At 36.9% G+C, this 15,204-nt stretch overlaps 3 protein-coding genes across 3 annotated transcripts; 1 reads left to right on the top strand and 2 right to left on the bottom strand.

Moving 5' to 3' along the window:
- The first annotated feature begins 92 nt into the window (after positions 1-92).
- Positions 93-914, top strand: LOC143473195 (uncharacterized). The gene is made up of 3 exons (XM_076970075.1): positions 93-250; positions 453-583; positions 666-914. Exons 1-3 carry the CDS (start codon positions 217-219, stop codon positions 777-779), a joined length of 279 nt encoding a protein of 92 aa, XP_076826190.1. The 5' UTR covers positions 93-216; the 3' UTR covers positions 780-914.
- On the bottom strand, positions 666-4,579 carry LOC143473194 (ubiquitin-conjugating enzyme E2 K-like). Its single transcript, XM_076970074.1, has 6 exons — positions 4,438-4,579; positions 4,162-4,255; positions 2,543-2,684; positions 2,295-2,458; positions 2,150-2,217; positions 666-1,797 (listed from the first exon to the last, which is right to left on the bottom strand). Exons 1-6 carry the CDS (start codon positions 4,489-4,491, stop codon positions 1,723-1,725), a joined length of 597 nt encoding a protein of 198 aa, XP_076826189.1. The 5' UTR covers positions 4,492-4,579; the 3' UTR covers positions 666-1,722.
- A 1,848-nt stretch (positions 4,580-6,427) lies between these two features.
- LOC143473192 (phosphatidylinositol-binding clathrin assembly protein LAP-like) lies at positions 6,428-10,684 on the bottom strand. The gene has a single exon (XM_076970071.1). The coding sequence runs from the start codon at positions 10,597-10,599 to the stop codon at positions 8,878-8,880; it is 1,722 nt and encodes a 573-aa protein (XP_076826186.1). The 5' UTR covers positions 10,600-10,684; the 3' UTR covers positions 6,428-8,877.
- Positions 10,685-15,204: the final 4,520 nt, after the last annotated feature.

Raw genomic sequence — 15,204 nt, 5'->3', positions numbered from 1 at the left:
AGCTTGCTGCTCATTGCGCAAGTTTGTTCTGGGCTTTCATGTTTTGTGACAAAAAATGTGGCGCCTTTTAGCTGACCCATAAAGCATAGGATACATAATATGAAGAATTAAAGGTACATATTACGTAACATGTATATATCAGATAACCAAATATATATACATTTTTAGGGTCAAGTGAAGCACATTTTGGGTTTAGTGAATTTGTTAAATATCATTATGTTTACCAGGTTATTCAAGCGTTCTCAAAAAGGTTGGTTTGTTGGCTAACATTTTAGTCAAAAGTAATATCACTGTAACTGTACATTTTAGGTTGTAAAAGTAGACGCTACTGTTTAGTTAAACCTTAAAAAGCTATTTTTCTGGCAAAATAAATTCTGCTTAAACTACCTAAGTTAAGTTATGCTATCCGTCCTGCTAAAAATATAGGACTCACAACAAATTTTATGTTCAAGTTCAAAGAAGTCAAGTTCGAATGAGCTCTGGCTTCAACAAGTACCCTGTCTTGAAGGTGAGGCCGTTTGGAATGAGTGGCAACATGCTGATGACTGTGGGTCTAGCTACTCTTGCAGTAACAATTTTTGTTGTAAGTATACATACTGTAATGCTCCATTATCATTGTAGTATTTACTTTGACAAGAAGATAAGTCCCTAATTTTTCTACACAGGTACAACAATCCGGTTATCTCATCCCGAGAGTGCCAGGAATGGGCATCAGATCACCAAGAAGTATTGGAATGCCAATGGACATCACGCCAAATGAATTGAAGGCCAAAGAATAAATGATGATTTTATGTAGATAATTTATATTTGTCAAAAATACATCTTGTGCTTATTATGGCAGCCGCTTCTGTCGTCTGACTGAAATCAATTTATGTCTCGGGAAATTTTCCAAATAAATTTCTGTGTATGCTGAAGTTAACGAGAGTCACTGAATGCTGTTTCACCATGGAAGATGCCTTTACTATTTTCTGTGGTGAATATATAAACTACAATGCCATGACAAGGAAAGAAAACAAGCTGCAAGCAACAGAACGATATGGAATGATGTCAGAGCCCAGACTGCAGGTGTAAAAATTGGCTCATGTAACTGCTCGATGCGGTCTTTAAAGATTGAATCACTAAATTAAAGTTGTGTTATAATGAGCAAGAACAGAAACACTGGCAAAGTCATTTTATTTGAACAAGCTATGGATGGTATTAAAGTTATGTTATTAATTTTTTTTACTTCTGGTCTCGAAACCACAAAATTATAAACAAAAGTTATTTCATTTTCAAACTAGCACTTTTAACCTTAGGCATGCATTTAACATAGCGAACAAAGAATCATTTTAAAACCACTAATAGCAATCGTTAGCATAAATAAGATGCAAGGGATTTAGTTGTAACCTTATGAACTAGGTAGATACACAACGCTGCAAAATTCAGTAGTTTACTTTAAAATTGCACCATCAATGACTGCTTTTGCTGAGAATTATAAAATAGACACATCAGTGACTTATTTATTCTGTTTTCAGTGACCACCTTTAGTATATGGGAGTAAAACGCCAGTTGATCGAATTGCAATAATTGTTTGGGAATACAATACGTAAAGCAATTCACCAGTATTGTAACAAAAAGAGGAACTTTTAAAAATTTCAAACAATCAGGATCCTATGAAAAGCCACATGTGTTCATTGCTCACGAAGGTCGTGAAAACAACATTAATGCTTGCTTGTGTTGCAGCTAACAGCTTGTTAGATATTGAATTGCATTTTCTAAATCCCAAGAATGTGTTGACAATGCTTGAAGAGAGATATCCTGCATACATACATCGATTATGAACAAATCTCCCTACACTGTTCGAAATTAATAATAATAAGATTATTTTTGATTTACCGGTACTTGGAATAAATTGAAAATATGTCTAGAATATTGGTGCATAATATTTGGAGCAACTTGGATTCGAAGAATGAGTAAAACAGCCAAAATACACTTGCATATATTTGTAACAGGTGTTTCGTTGCAATCTAGAAACATTCTCAATACTGCATGCATTTCACATAAAACATATTCTGACTTAAGATGAGTAGATGTTTCCAGAAACCATAATTCTTTAGTTGCCCATTTAATCCAAAACAATGAAATGAGTTTATACAATCAAGCCCCTTACTTTATAAAACCCCATTTCCGACGCTTTTCGTAGCTTTTCCACACAATCTGTATCTCTTGGGCCAGGTGCTGAAAGTTAAAGCAAATCATAAAAGTATGGGGGGGCAGCGTTACGCTCGTTTATGTAATTCATTGTTTTCATTTACCATTAGCGTAATATTGTGCCCAAAATCTCGCAGTTTTCACAAAAGCTTTTTGATTATCTTTGTATTGCTTGGCAACGACAGCATCCTGAGGGTCATCAGGTTCAGCTGCCGAAAGTAATGCTTGTAGTGACAGCAAAACTGTTCTCAACGTCAACGCTGCAGCCCTAGAAAAGCAAAACCGTTTTCGCAAGACTACTTTGTATAATTCAGCGAAATGTAGGTTTTGCAAAGCACTGATGCATGCTTACCACTGATCTTTCAAAATATCAAGACATATTGCTCCTGTAACGGAACTAATATTCGGGTGCCAGATTCTTGTGTCGAAACTCACTATAGGAGGATTGAAGGGATATGTTTCTGGTATCTTTATGCTCAACTTATACATGCCATCTGAAACAAAAAAAAATAGTTTATACCTCAGTTGACTTGCTCTTGCTAAAGATAGAACACAAACCTCAATGACATCAATTAAACGCATTGAGTTTCCTGTGCAGGGAATGCGTCTTGACATGTACTCAATATTTATGTCGGTGGGAGAGCGTGTTTACGAAATATATTTAGTCATGATGGAGGGATTGTGGAGGTAGTTATAGATTGCTTGCTGTGAAAATGTTCACTTTGGGCTTAAACTTACATAGTAAGTTAATAACTAATACGAATTCAGCAGTTTGCCATGCATTCGTCCAAGTAGCGCAACCAAAAGCCATGATTCAACGTAGAACCAAACCACTGTGTTGTTGTGTTGTGCATAACATTGAAGTCAAAAGTTATTTCATCAAATTTGTTGTTAAATTTATTTAACTTACAACTGTTCAATGGCCATGTGGATTTTAGGTTTCGTTTATGACGTGCTAAAATTTTACCAAGTTTGGGGAAGAGCATTTTGTCCCAGCTTTCATGTCCACTATATTTAAAGAACTTTGTAATTACTGCGCCGATGTAGTTTACTATTGGCCTGCTGTTTACCAGTAAAAATAAACTCAATATTATTAAATGAAGTTAATTTTTTTAACTTGTTGAGTGGCTGCCAAACTTTTTTAAATAAATACAATATTTCTGCATACTACAAACATTACAAAAACTCTTTCCAGTAAGAGTTCAGATTCACAGGACACAAAAGGTCTTTTTATGGCTTGATCTCTGTTAGCCATACTTGCTTTATTTAAAATGACTGAACATTTTACATTGACTGTCGGTGTCTACAATATTTAATACTGAAAGTTCTGTATTCTAAAGCATCTCTGTAACCAAGACAACTGTTGAACTCCTTTGGCAAACAACTTAAGAACTCCCACTAAAGCATTGTGATGCAACAAAATTCAAAAAATTGATTTGGGCCAATGCTTGGTGGGTGCGTGACTAATACAACCCTGCAGTAGGGCAGCCTAATTTTCTTTCTTATCACATGAGTTTACTCTCCTGTTTCACTGCATGATACTGGGGCAGTGGGTTAGTTAAAATATTTACATTTCAGGTTACGCAATTAAATCTGAGAGCTTAATGACATACCAGGGTGTTAAGTTGAGACTTTGCACATTGTTAATAAATCACTGAACTAGGTTAGGACAGTACAATGCTTAGTAACTTTCTGTGTCGGCAATAACAATTCTAATGAAACGGACGGAAAGTTTTTAAGTTAAAACAATGTCGAATTTCACATAAGTTTAACTTACAAAACTGGTTGCGCAGAAAATAGTAAAATGTATCTCAAGTTTCACAAATCTAACGTTACATATTGTAGTAACGCAACTACATAGTTATGTAACTGCGGCAAATCAAAGTTCCTTTTTCCACATTTGTAACTTTGACCAGACATATCAGCACGGGAATATCGTAATTTCGGTATTTGTATGTCCACAAGACTTACCTTGGTAGGGTGTGCCGGAAGGGCCAACGATTTCACCTCTCAAGTTGTTGAATTCATCACTTTTCAGCTCTATCTTAATACTTTGGTTGTTACTCTGTGATTAAGATTTAAAACAATTTGATCAATGCTGGTTATTTCTCAGTAGCCACAAAATAAGATTAATTCCAGTCAATGGAATATAAAGGTTATCATAAATCATCTAACTGCATATATTGTAGAAATACAAGAAATAAGAAAAGTGAAAAGAAAGAAAAAAAAAAGAAAAGCGGCTGCCACCTCCTTTATGTCTTTCAGTTCCCTCTGGATCCTCGTTGTCGCGATGCTGCTCATTGTCTAAAAGACATCCAAGCTACAAGGGTTCGATTTGTTTCAACATTAACATAAGACAGCGAAGTAACAAGTACTTGATGTCTAAGAATTACGCCTAAATTAAGAGGCAAAAACAGATAAACAGGATGTAAGACTCTGCTTAATCAAATCAAAAAACAAATAACTGGAAAACAATAAAAACGTATTGAAACTTCAAGTAACATGGCAGTATTGGTATAGACGTTGCAATACGAAAAAATGATATATAAAATATATTTGTGATTTTACTATGAAATATAGCATTATCTTATATTAGTGAATAGCTAATTTTAGAAAAAAAAGTACGCATGCTGCAAAAAAAATCTAAATTAAGCTATTTATTGTATCTTCCCGATATTAGATTATTGATGGAATATGTTCTTGAAAGCCAATCTATATGTTGAGCAACATTTGTTAGAGGTGACTTTAAGTTCTTATGTCCATTGTCATCTTCACTTAAATGATCAATTGTTCTGTCCCAGTCTTCTGATACAGGGCGGTCCGGCACTGTGTCTGCTGATTCGAGCAAGTCTGATCCAGAGCTATGCGAAGTGATGCTCGCGTTACATGGAGCGATTGATTTTTCGGAGGACTTTTGTGCTGTGGTGCCAATATCTGGTGAAACGTTGCCTTTTGAATTACCTGTCGTTACCGGTTCTGGATAACACGAAAAACTCGCAGAAAGGAACGAGTCCGAGCCACTGGTCGACAAATCTTCAACGCTCTCTTTTTCAGCTGAAATTCGCTCCATTTTGTCAATCATGTCAAAACGAACGCCTTCATGGAAATTCTGGTTCAACTTTTCCTTCCTATCTCCAAGGGTTTGACTTGTGTCATGAATAACATTCCTGTAAATTTGATCCATATTGGACATGTACTTCTTAAAAACCCTCACTTCTTCACTGGTCAAGTCACTTGGATTTGGCAGGAATCTCCAATCCATGTAAGTACAATCAGTGCATTCATTATGTTTAAACGAGTTGAACATAATAGTTTCATCAACACACCTACAGCTATGATGAGTCACTACCAGCTAAGCATACAAAATTGTAATGGTATATATACAAATTCAAAGTAATGCCTCCTGGACTCTTTTCACCAAGTGACCCGGAGATAGCGACAAAGTTGACCTCGCACCCATGTTTTGATTGAATGATTTCAGCAAATAAAGCTTTACTGCTCCCCCATGGGAAGCAGTGGTTTAAAAGTTCCTCTTAATTGCAAATATTTGCTACTCCAGGAGAATATACAAGCTGCAGAAGGTCTTAGATTGAGTTTGTGGGCATCAGTCAAGTTGATCTCTATTAATAAGCTTAACAACTTGCCTTCTCTGATACCGTTTTGCCGATTTTAATTGGAGGGATATAAATCAATATTAACCCTTTGAACCTTTATAAACAGAAATCAATTTGAAGCATATTATTCAGAAGTTGGCTATTGAGCTTCACAGAAGCTGTAAATACTCAACTTTGTGCTCGCTGCGACTGTTCAACATAATGAACATATAATTAAAAACTTAAGTTTAACCAAAGTAATTTAGTGTACGTATACATGAAAGCTTTCTCATATCGTGATATCACAAAACTTGACTAAGTTGTTTGGAGATATATAATTTATAATATATATATATATCAGTCTCTCATGCCTCGAAGTACTGTATTTTCGTTTAGAACTTTTTCAATATACAGTCATGTAGCAATGTCAAAAGCTCCAAATAGCCTATTAAACCTGAAGTTCTGCTGCTGTTAACCATGGTACTTGCATATGTTGTTCAGGCATCTAAAGACAACCAGAATGTGAAGCTTTATTCATGGCTGAGGAGATCCAGAGACAATTTTCCACCGAAATCCAAGTTGTATAACGGTTCAAGAAATATTTAAATCAATTGTTTGGAATAGAAATTAATGCAGCCGCAGACCTACAACAAAATGGGCTGAAATTACATGGAATGAAACAATTTTATACATTTCATATAGATTTCAATAAAATACACAGCAAATGAAACATACTTTAAAATAACAAATATTGGATATGTAGGGTATGATTTGGGCATAGCAAATCAAAGCCATATTTTTTCTGCTAAACAACAATGCTAATACAACAAAAAGCATCCATAGACCACAAGTTAACAGTTTAACCACGAAATCACAAAAAAAATCATTCGAGTATTATCAACAAAAAAGTGTCAGAACCAGAAAGAAAACAGATCAATAAGCCTAACTATGCCACAAAAATGTAGAAATACTGATCAAAGTAAGCCACGTAACTAAACTAGGCCCAAACGTCAAAAGAAAATTTCCATTTTATATGGCAACTGCCAAATCTATGCAGCGTCAAAATTAGGAATCAAACTAGTAACAGTTCTAGTACTATATATATGCTATGGGCGTAACTATCACGAAAAAAATCACAAAGATTATATAAATACACATGTAAACACACATCAGGTAAATGTAGCATAATTTTAAAAAGTTGTCGGTTATTGTGTCGATTGCATTAAATAGAATATCATACAATTGAAGTTGGTGATGAACTACCTTGCACACAAAATCTACAAGAATTTCTTAAAATTTTAATGTATGGTAATAAGTATGCTAATTCAACTTAAAAAATTGTCAATAATGTCAAACCAATAAAATTTTAATACAACGCAGCTGGAATCTTTAGCTGGGGTCTTTAAAGTGGATAGACGCATCCATCTTAGTCCAGCGAAAAAGACACGTAAATGTGTTACTTATGACTTATGGTATCTGGACATTGCAAGACATTTGAAAACTACCTGTAACAAAAACACACCAATGGAATCATGGCATAAAAAGCAGTGAGGTGGAAAAATTTCCATTATGTAGCCATAGGCCAATGATGTTGGTGATTGTTGTTTTACTCATCGCTAAGACTTTATTGACATAGAGGGCATATACATGTGGCATATATTGCAGAAGCAATGCATTTCATGAGCAAAGTGAAATTCAAAGTTTAGTTACATGCAACAGTTTATGACTTGAAATGTAGAGGAACATCTGGACGTGGGTGCAATATGTAGACGAATAAGATGTGGCAAACAGCAAAATGAAAAGCTACTTTTCTGCAAAATCTTATCAATCAGGCTGCGTTACAATACAAGAAAGACAAAAAATGGGAAAAGTATAGTAAATTAGACAGTCTGCAAGCCTCCAAAACCACCTGTTATGTATCAAGCCAACACAGAAAGTTAATCTAAAACGTTTGAGAACAATCAATTTTAAAGCTTGAATGTTTTAGAATTCAAAAAATTTTACCTATCTTGCAGCAGTTGACACATCACATAGCACATATTGGAATGAATATATCTAAATAATTAAACGGAAAGCACAATGATATACAAGTTAATACGTATAACTGTACAGGTATATACAGAAAAATGTTTTAAATAGATATCATACAGAAGAGATATAAAGTAAGACATAACATTACATAATGACAATGTGGATTAGGACAATTTAGCTTATATGCCCTGAAACCAAATTGGAAATGCTGAGCAATTAGACCGCCTGACAAAAGCAACACAAGTGCTTCCATGTGAACAGTACCCAAAAACTCTGTAGCATGTAAATCGCATGTTTCTAAGAACTGTTTCCATTAGCATGCAAAAATGTATACATTCCTACTTTATCAGTACAAAGTATGCTATAGCTCCCATGCATTTACAGTTGTACATATATACTTGACCAAATTGTTCCTTGAAAGTTTCAAAAACAAATTCAAACACTCTTTCCAGTAAGTTCTCAGATTCACAGAAGAAAAAGCTCTTTCCATGGCAGGGAATGTAGCAATGTTCACAATGTCAGGCAAAGTTTAGTTGAAACCACAAACAAATCATTCAAAGCAAGAGTTTTTATTTAAACAAAGCGAAGATAAATGAAGTTTCCGCAGAGTCCAAAGAGCACTTGTAAGCTGAGATTAAACTAACACATGTTTATATAAAATCCAATCAGAGCATTACTATCTCATGAAAGGTATGCAAAGATACTTTCAATTTTAACGATGTGTTCCAATGAATGCAACAGTCGTGTCTCCTTTGTTCGTGTGTTCCACAACTGAATGAACTTGAATGAATGAATTTTAAATCAGGCGAATGCCGAATGGATCAGTTTGAATAAAGGAAACAAAACTTGCTTTCAGATCATCCAAAACAAAGGTTTTATTACTCAGCAGTAAACTGACCTTTTTAGCAATACACAAAAAAATGAAACTTATTGTTTTAAAATCGGAACGGCTTAAATTTTCATTTTATATATAAACATAGGCTACATTGTTCCATCTTTCATCAATTGCGTAAAGTAAATTTCCCACCAAATGAATCTGTTTGCAAAAGCATAGTGGCAGAGACTACATTGATCCAAAAGGATTGTTAGGATTCAATGGACGTGCAGGTCCCTGCTGAAAGCCCATAGACATATTGGATGCATTATAGTTGGCCATTGGCACTTGTTGATAACCCATAGACACAGCATTGGGGTTGGCCATCATAGGTTGCTGATAATTCACTTGCATTCCATAAACCGGCTGTGCGAATGCGGGCCGCGTCATGCCCATTGCTGGCATGGCTTGATACCCGAATTGTGGTTGAGCTGCCATTGGTTGTGCTATATTATGCATCGGACTTGATTGCATTGTCATCGCAGCAGGCGGCATCGTGGGATTGAAATTGGCACCGCCGGTCAACCTTTTCTCTGTCTTTGGTTCAAACTCACGATTACCTTTCTGGCCTCCAGTCGTAAGGTTAGCCATTACATCAGCAAGAGATGATTCATAATCCTTATTCAACCCAGTCTGACCTGCTGCCTGTTGTGACATGCTCAGCTGCTGCTGTCCAAGAACAGTTGGCTGAAGCAATCCAGCTGCTAAGTCTTGAGCTGGTTGTTGAGCGTTTGTTGCTGGCGGGAAAAATGTAAAATCAGTTGCCGTAGTATTTGCAGAAGTGCCTGGTGCATTGCTGCTAAATATATCGAGCATATCCGTCATGTTACTGGGCACCGAAGTAACTGGTGCACTGCTGGTAGTTGGAGCTGCGTTTGCTGGCACAGTTGCAACCATATCTGGAGCTGGATGAAAATGCTCCTGGTTTTCTCTCTCCTTCTTGAAAGCACTTAAACGCAATTCCTCCTCATCTAACGCTAACTTTTGTAAGCTTTCATCTGTCTTCTGGAAAGACAACTTCACATCGTCAATCTTCACTTCAGACTTCTTTCCTTCCATGGAATCCAGATGCTGTTCTAGGGCATCCAATAGACTGCTCGGTGCTCTAGTCAAATCAGGGATTTCCCCTTTGTCTATTCCAACCTGCTCAGCTACTTTGAGCAGATCAGAAACTTTCGACATTCTCGTTAGAAACTTTTTGTAAATTTCTAGACCTTCCTTACATTGAGCCTTCTTCATAGTAAAATATTTCTCCAGAAGGTTTATTATACCATCGTTGTAACAAGCAAAGAGCCTGATGAGATCCTTAAAGAGAAGCAGAAATGCTGAATTGACCACACCGTTTGTTAATTCATTGGGAATTGCATCGAACTCAAGCAGAGCATCCAACTGTTTCTGTACAACAGGTAAAGCTTTCAAAAGCTTTTCTCCGTCCAATGAACGAAGCATGCCACCTTTTCCTCTTTTCACTCGCGTGAAATCATACGCCACTGTTCGGTAAGAAATGGCTTTCTCATTCAAGTAAGCGGAATATCTTCGTATGTAGTTTGACATATCATAACCCTGGACTCCTGTTTTATCAAGAAAATGTCCCAAAGCAAAGAAAGAATTTCGAGAGGCCACATGCTGCAAAAATTTCTCATTTCCATAACACATCAAGTGGTGAGTGGTGATCAGGGATTTAAAAACAATCACCCATTTCATTTGCTTGCTCCTCTCCACAAGAATATCAGTGAGCTCAGGGATGCTCACATTTGCTTCGCTGGTCAGAGCATTCAGGTAATCCAAATGCTTCTTTTTTGGTCCCATTGCTTCGCTAGTCGTAGCCTTGCAAACACTTTTTGACATATCCGAGCCAATTATAGTATGTTGGGCGGCAACAATTCTATCACCAATACTTTGTCCCGCCATTTTGTGGAAAACTTTATCACCCACTAATTGTTTAGTTAGATTTTCTTGTGCGCACTGCAAAGTAAATAAAATACTAATTGTTGGGCTAAATTCATTACAGAAACAAACTACTGTGAGTCGATATTTCTGAGCTAAACCTTCATTTAAAGTTAGACACACATGATAATTGCCAAAAAAGAGACATTGTGCTCTTTCCTGTCTAAAGAAAAATAAAAACGAAAGTATAATATTGCTCCTTTTAGAGATCACAGGTTCCCCTTAAGTTGACATTCGGGAGCAACAAGAGCAGTTTTGAAAAGTCTCAAGAGTACTCTCCACTATGGGATCCAAGTAATGCAACTAGTAAGCATCGCGTATTTCATGGCGAGACAACCATTTAATGTGCAGGTGTGCAAACGCTTAGCTCCATAAAAAACTTTGGGGTGGGTATGGCATATTCTGTTGTCTGGCGCAAAATGTCTGAATGTTGTATTCCTTCAATGCTACATGGACAAGGTGCTTAAAAAGTTTAATGAGATACAACAAAGTAAAACTAACAACTTTGCGCGAAGAAGATATAGACTAATTCTGTTTAACAATTGGACAAAAAGTACAATGTAGGTATACATACTGTAGAAGCAATGTGGTGGGAGTTACAACTTACCGGTATATACACCAAACGAACACAAGAGCCAACACAGTGAAAAAAAACTTATCAATCAAACATTTCAATCGATACCAAAACCATAATCAACATAATGAAGAACAACTAGACGGCAAAGTTTATGACTATATACATTGCTGGTTTCTCTTTTTCGATGGTAAATGTATAATCTCTAGAAAACGAGACATCTGGATCTTTTATGTTTTAAGAGAAGAATGGAAGACAAATTTAGGTAACAACATAAACTTAACAAAGGTCAAAAAACAAAATGGAATATGTGTTTGTATTTAAACTTGAACAAAGGCTCAACAGCAAATCAAGATTTGAGCAAAGATGAATCATTGTCGAGTTTAAGGCTTCCAAAAACTTTCTTCAGTCTAAGGATAAAGATTTTGTATCAACTGCAAAGTACTGCAATGTTTGATGAGAAATTGTTCGTGTAACACAGAAAATTTTGGCGTGATGGCGTGCACCGTATCCTTAGTTCTTTGTTTATTATAAATTGGCGTTCAAGCTTTTCTTTGTTTGTTAATTATACATCAGCATAAAGATAAAAGAATTCAGCATGTACATTGATAAATCTCAAGCGTGCAGCTGCCACACTTTCCACTATTGACCATGGGGTCAGGTAGCCGATGTACAGAAAAACATGCTATGCTGCTGATTCAAACCTAAATAAAACTAAATATACTTAACGTACGACAACAAAATGAAAACAATCACAACTAGAATTTTATCCTGCGTAACATACTTTTAAACTGCGACGTTTAGGTAATATTTTACAAGTAGGCCAAGGCCTATATAATTGTAACTTTTTGCAGTGGATTCTGTTTTTCTCCGAGTGAAGCCAGTCTAGTCTAGTGGTCGACTGTTTGTTCTGTTAAAGTAAGTAGGCTACATACCGGCCATAGAGGCAAGTGTGGCAGCTACACGCACGAGGTTCATTAAATTAACATGGACGACAAACTTTTTTAACTTTACGCCAATTGATAATAAGCAAACAAAGAAAAACTGGTTGTGTAAATGCCAATTTATAATAAATAAAAAAACAATAAAGGCTTCCGTGTATGCCATCACGCCATAACTAGCGTCTTTGAAAGCAAGAGTTTTTTTGAAAAGTGCCCTATTCTATAGCTGGGGCCGATACCGTACACTCGTAGTCTCGTACATTCTTGCTTCTAGCTGTAGTCAACGGAAGTCAGGATCTAGTATACACATAGACAACCACAGGATGCCGTTGAATGCTAGACCCAGCTACTCAAATTGTTGAATTTTAACGTCATCTGGTTGTGCTTTTTGTATACTAAATCCAAGATCCGGACCTTCGAGTTTTGCTTTGCACCGTGCCGTGCAGTGCCGGCGTTGTTGGCACAAAGCAACAGTAAAATTGGTAAGAATGGTTGGCAAAATGCCAAGTTACCCGACAAGGAGAGCCACGTAGACCTAGGTTTACAATCCAATCAAGTTAACTATTGATTGTTATTCGCTTATCAGTAAATTATAAAACCTTGCCTAAAATTATTCCCATGTTAGGAGGACAGACAAAATGCAGGGAAAAGCTTTTCTTTTTTTTGACCAATCGCAAAATAATTTTCAATCGGTAATTGTCAAAGCACTAACACGCAGTTTACTCATCAAAGTTGTGGGTTTAGTGGCCATGTTAACCTACCATCTTTTCGCACAATTCTATTATCGCTATCTTGCATGTTTTAAGCCCTTGGGCTTTGCCACTTTTTCCTGCTCTTTGATTGTTCGTGAGCATGTGTTTTATTGTGCTATAAGTTTATAACTACATAGGTTAGCTACCTAACTTTCGCTTCGCACAGTTAATGGCGCAAGACAAACAATACAATACATCATAGGTTAACACGAGTTTTCCTTAAGTAATCGCGATTTACACCAAGACAGAACAGTGTCCAAATTTATCTAAGGTATTAGCTTAAACATTTTTCGTCACAGCGAATGTCACGTAAAATCATGATTTGTCCCACCGTATTGACAGTTGCTAAAACGCACAGATATTGGAAAACCAGGTTGCAAAAAACCAATGAAAGAAAACCAGGGTTGATTTTATTGAAAGTAAAACGGAAATATGTATCGCCTACGGTTCTAGGACGATTCAACCCACGGACGATTCAACCCGCGAACGATTCAACCCACGGACGATTCAATCTAGGACGATTCGGTTTGGTGACAGTTAATCACGCGACACTTAATCACGCGACACATAATCACCGACACATAATCACTAGGACATTTAATCACGCGACATTTAATCACGCGACACATAATCACTAGGACATTTAATCACGCGACACATAATCACTAGGACATTTAATCACGCGACATTTAATCACACATTTACAATATTTTTTTACATTTACAATTTACAGCAATGTTATGCATAGGAAATGTAAGCAACTGCACTTCGGTTGTTATACGAGCCTGGCACCGACTTTTCTGGTAGAGTTTGCAACGCCACTGAATCGTTCCGTTTGCGTACTCACGGTGTTTGACAAACTCGTACTGTTTGTGCAGCACCGATTGATTCCCTTTCGATGTTAAGCTAAACTGCACTGTCTTATTAGTCATAGTAGCCCTAATGTCCGTTCGCCCCGACATTTCTGGTAGAGTTTGCCACGCCACTGAATCGTTCCGTTTTTATTAGTCATAGTAATGTCCGTTAAATTAAAATAATCACGATTTACAACGGTAAGACAGCGGCAGGCTATAGTATAGACAAAGACACTGTATAAATGTCGTGTGATTAACTGTCTAGTCATAGTAATGTCCCCTGAATTGAAATAACCACGAGTTACAACGGTAAGACAGCGGCAAGCTATAGAGTATAGACCAAGGGTCCGCAACCTAGGGCCCGCGGGCCGTATCCGGAACGAGATTGTCTGTAGACTGGACTAGTCGTTATAGATACAAAGAGATGTGGCGGTCGTGATAGTAAATTGTAATAATTTATTCATTGGCATTGTTCCAGAGTTCCAAAACCGACACAAAACAAGTAGCATTGTATTTTACGGTGTAACGTTTTGATGGTACTTTGGTCAAGAGCTTCGGTGACAATACAGTAGAATAATGTTAGATATTACATAGGTTATACTTTCGGACAATATAACAATTAGACTTTATGAAGCTGGTGTTGATTTAAAGAAACATTATAGAGAAAGCTGGCGCAACGGAGTCAAAACAATTGTCGGGGAGTCGCATCCAAGTGATTATGTGTCGCGTGATTAAATGTCGCGTGATTACGTATCGAAGTCGCATGATTAAATGTCCTAGTGATTATGTATCGCGTGATTAAATGTCCTAGTGATTATGTGTCGCGTGATTAAATGTCCTAGTGATTATGTGTCGGTGATTAAATGTCGCGTGATTATGTGTCGCGTGATTAAGTGTCGGTACACCGACGATTCAACCCATTTACAAAAACGTCTATACGCAGTTCGTTATCAGGCAAGGATGCCGCTTTTACCACTATACCAATACACATCTTGTTTTGAAATGAAAACAAGTTTATGTACCGTGCTGTAACTAGTAGGCCTGCTCAGCGAAAAATAAACAAAGCCTACACGTCGATTAAAAGTCAAGCCTTAGAAACAACTGTTTGTTGATGGGAATGAAGATTTCCCGCAAAGAAGTTTGAATCGGGAGATCAAACATTTTGAGAGTTGTATAAGTCGCTTGTCTCCAGTTAATTTATTATTTTGAAAATAAACGAGTAACCTTTTCTACAGCAGAAAGAGGGATTCTGTGTGCTATAATTCTGCTTATTTCGTTGTGGTTATAGTTTAAGTTTGTACCTGAAGAAAATACGGTACGATTGTAATGGTATCATAACCGTTAACCACGACGTACAGGCCTATTCAGGATGGCCTAACTCTAGAATCTAGGTCTAGACCAGGGATGTCCAACCTGCGGCCCGCGGGCCACATTGCGGCCCGCCTGAG

The sequence above is a fragment of the Clavelina lepadiformis genome, chromosome 1 (assembly GCF_947623445.1).
Source record: "Clavelina lepadiformis chromosome 1, kaClaLepa1.1, whole genome shotgun sequence".
Classification (NCBI taxonomy): domain Eukaryota; kingdom Metazoa; phylum Chordata; class Ascidiacea; order Aplousobranchia; family Clavelinidae; genus Clavelina; species Clavelina lepadiformis.
The sequence above is the reverse complement of the archived record's forward strand: the minus strand, read 5'-3'. Positions and strand labels throughout refer to the sequence as shown.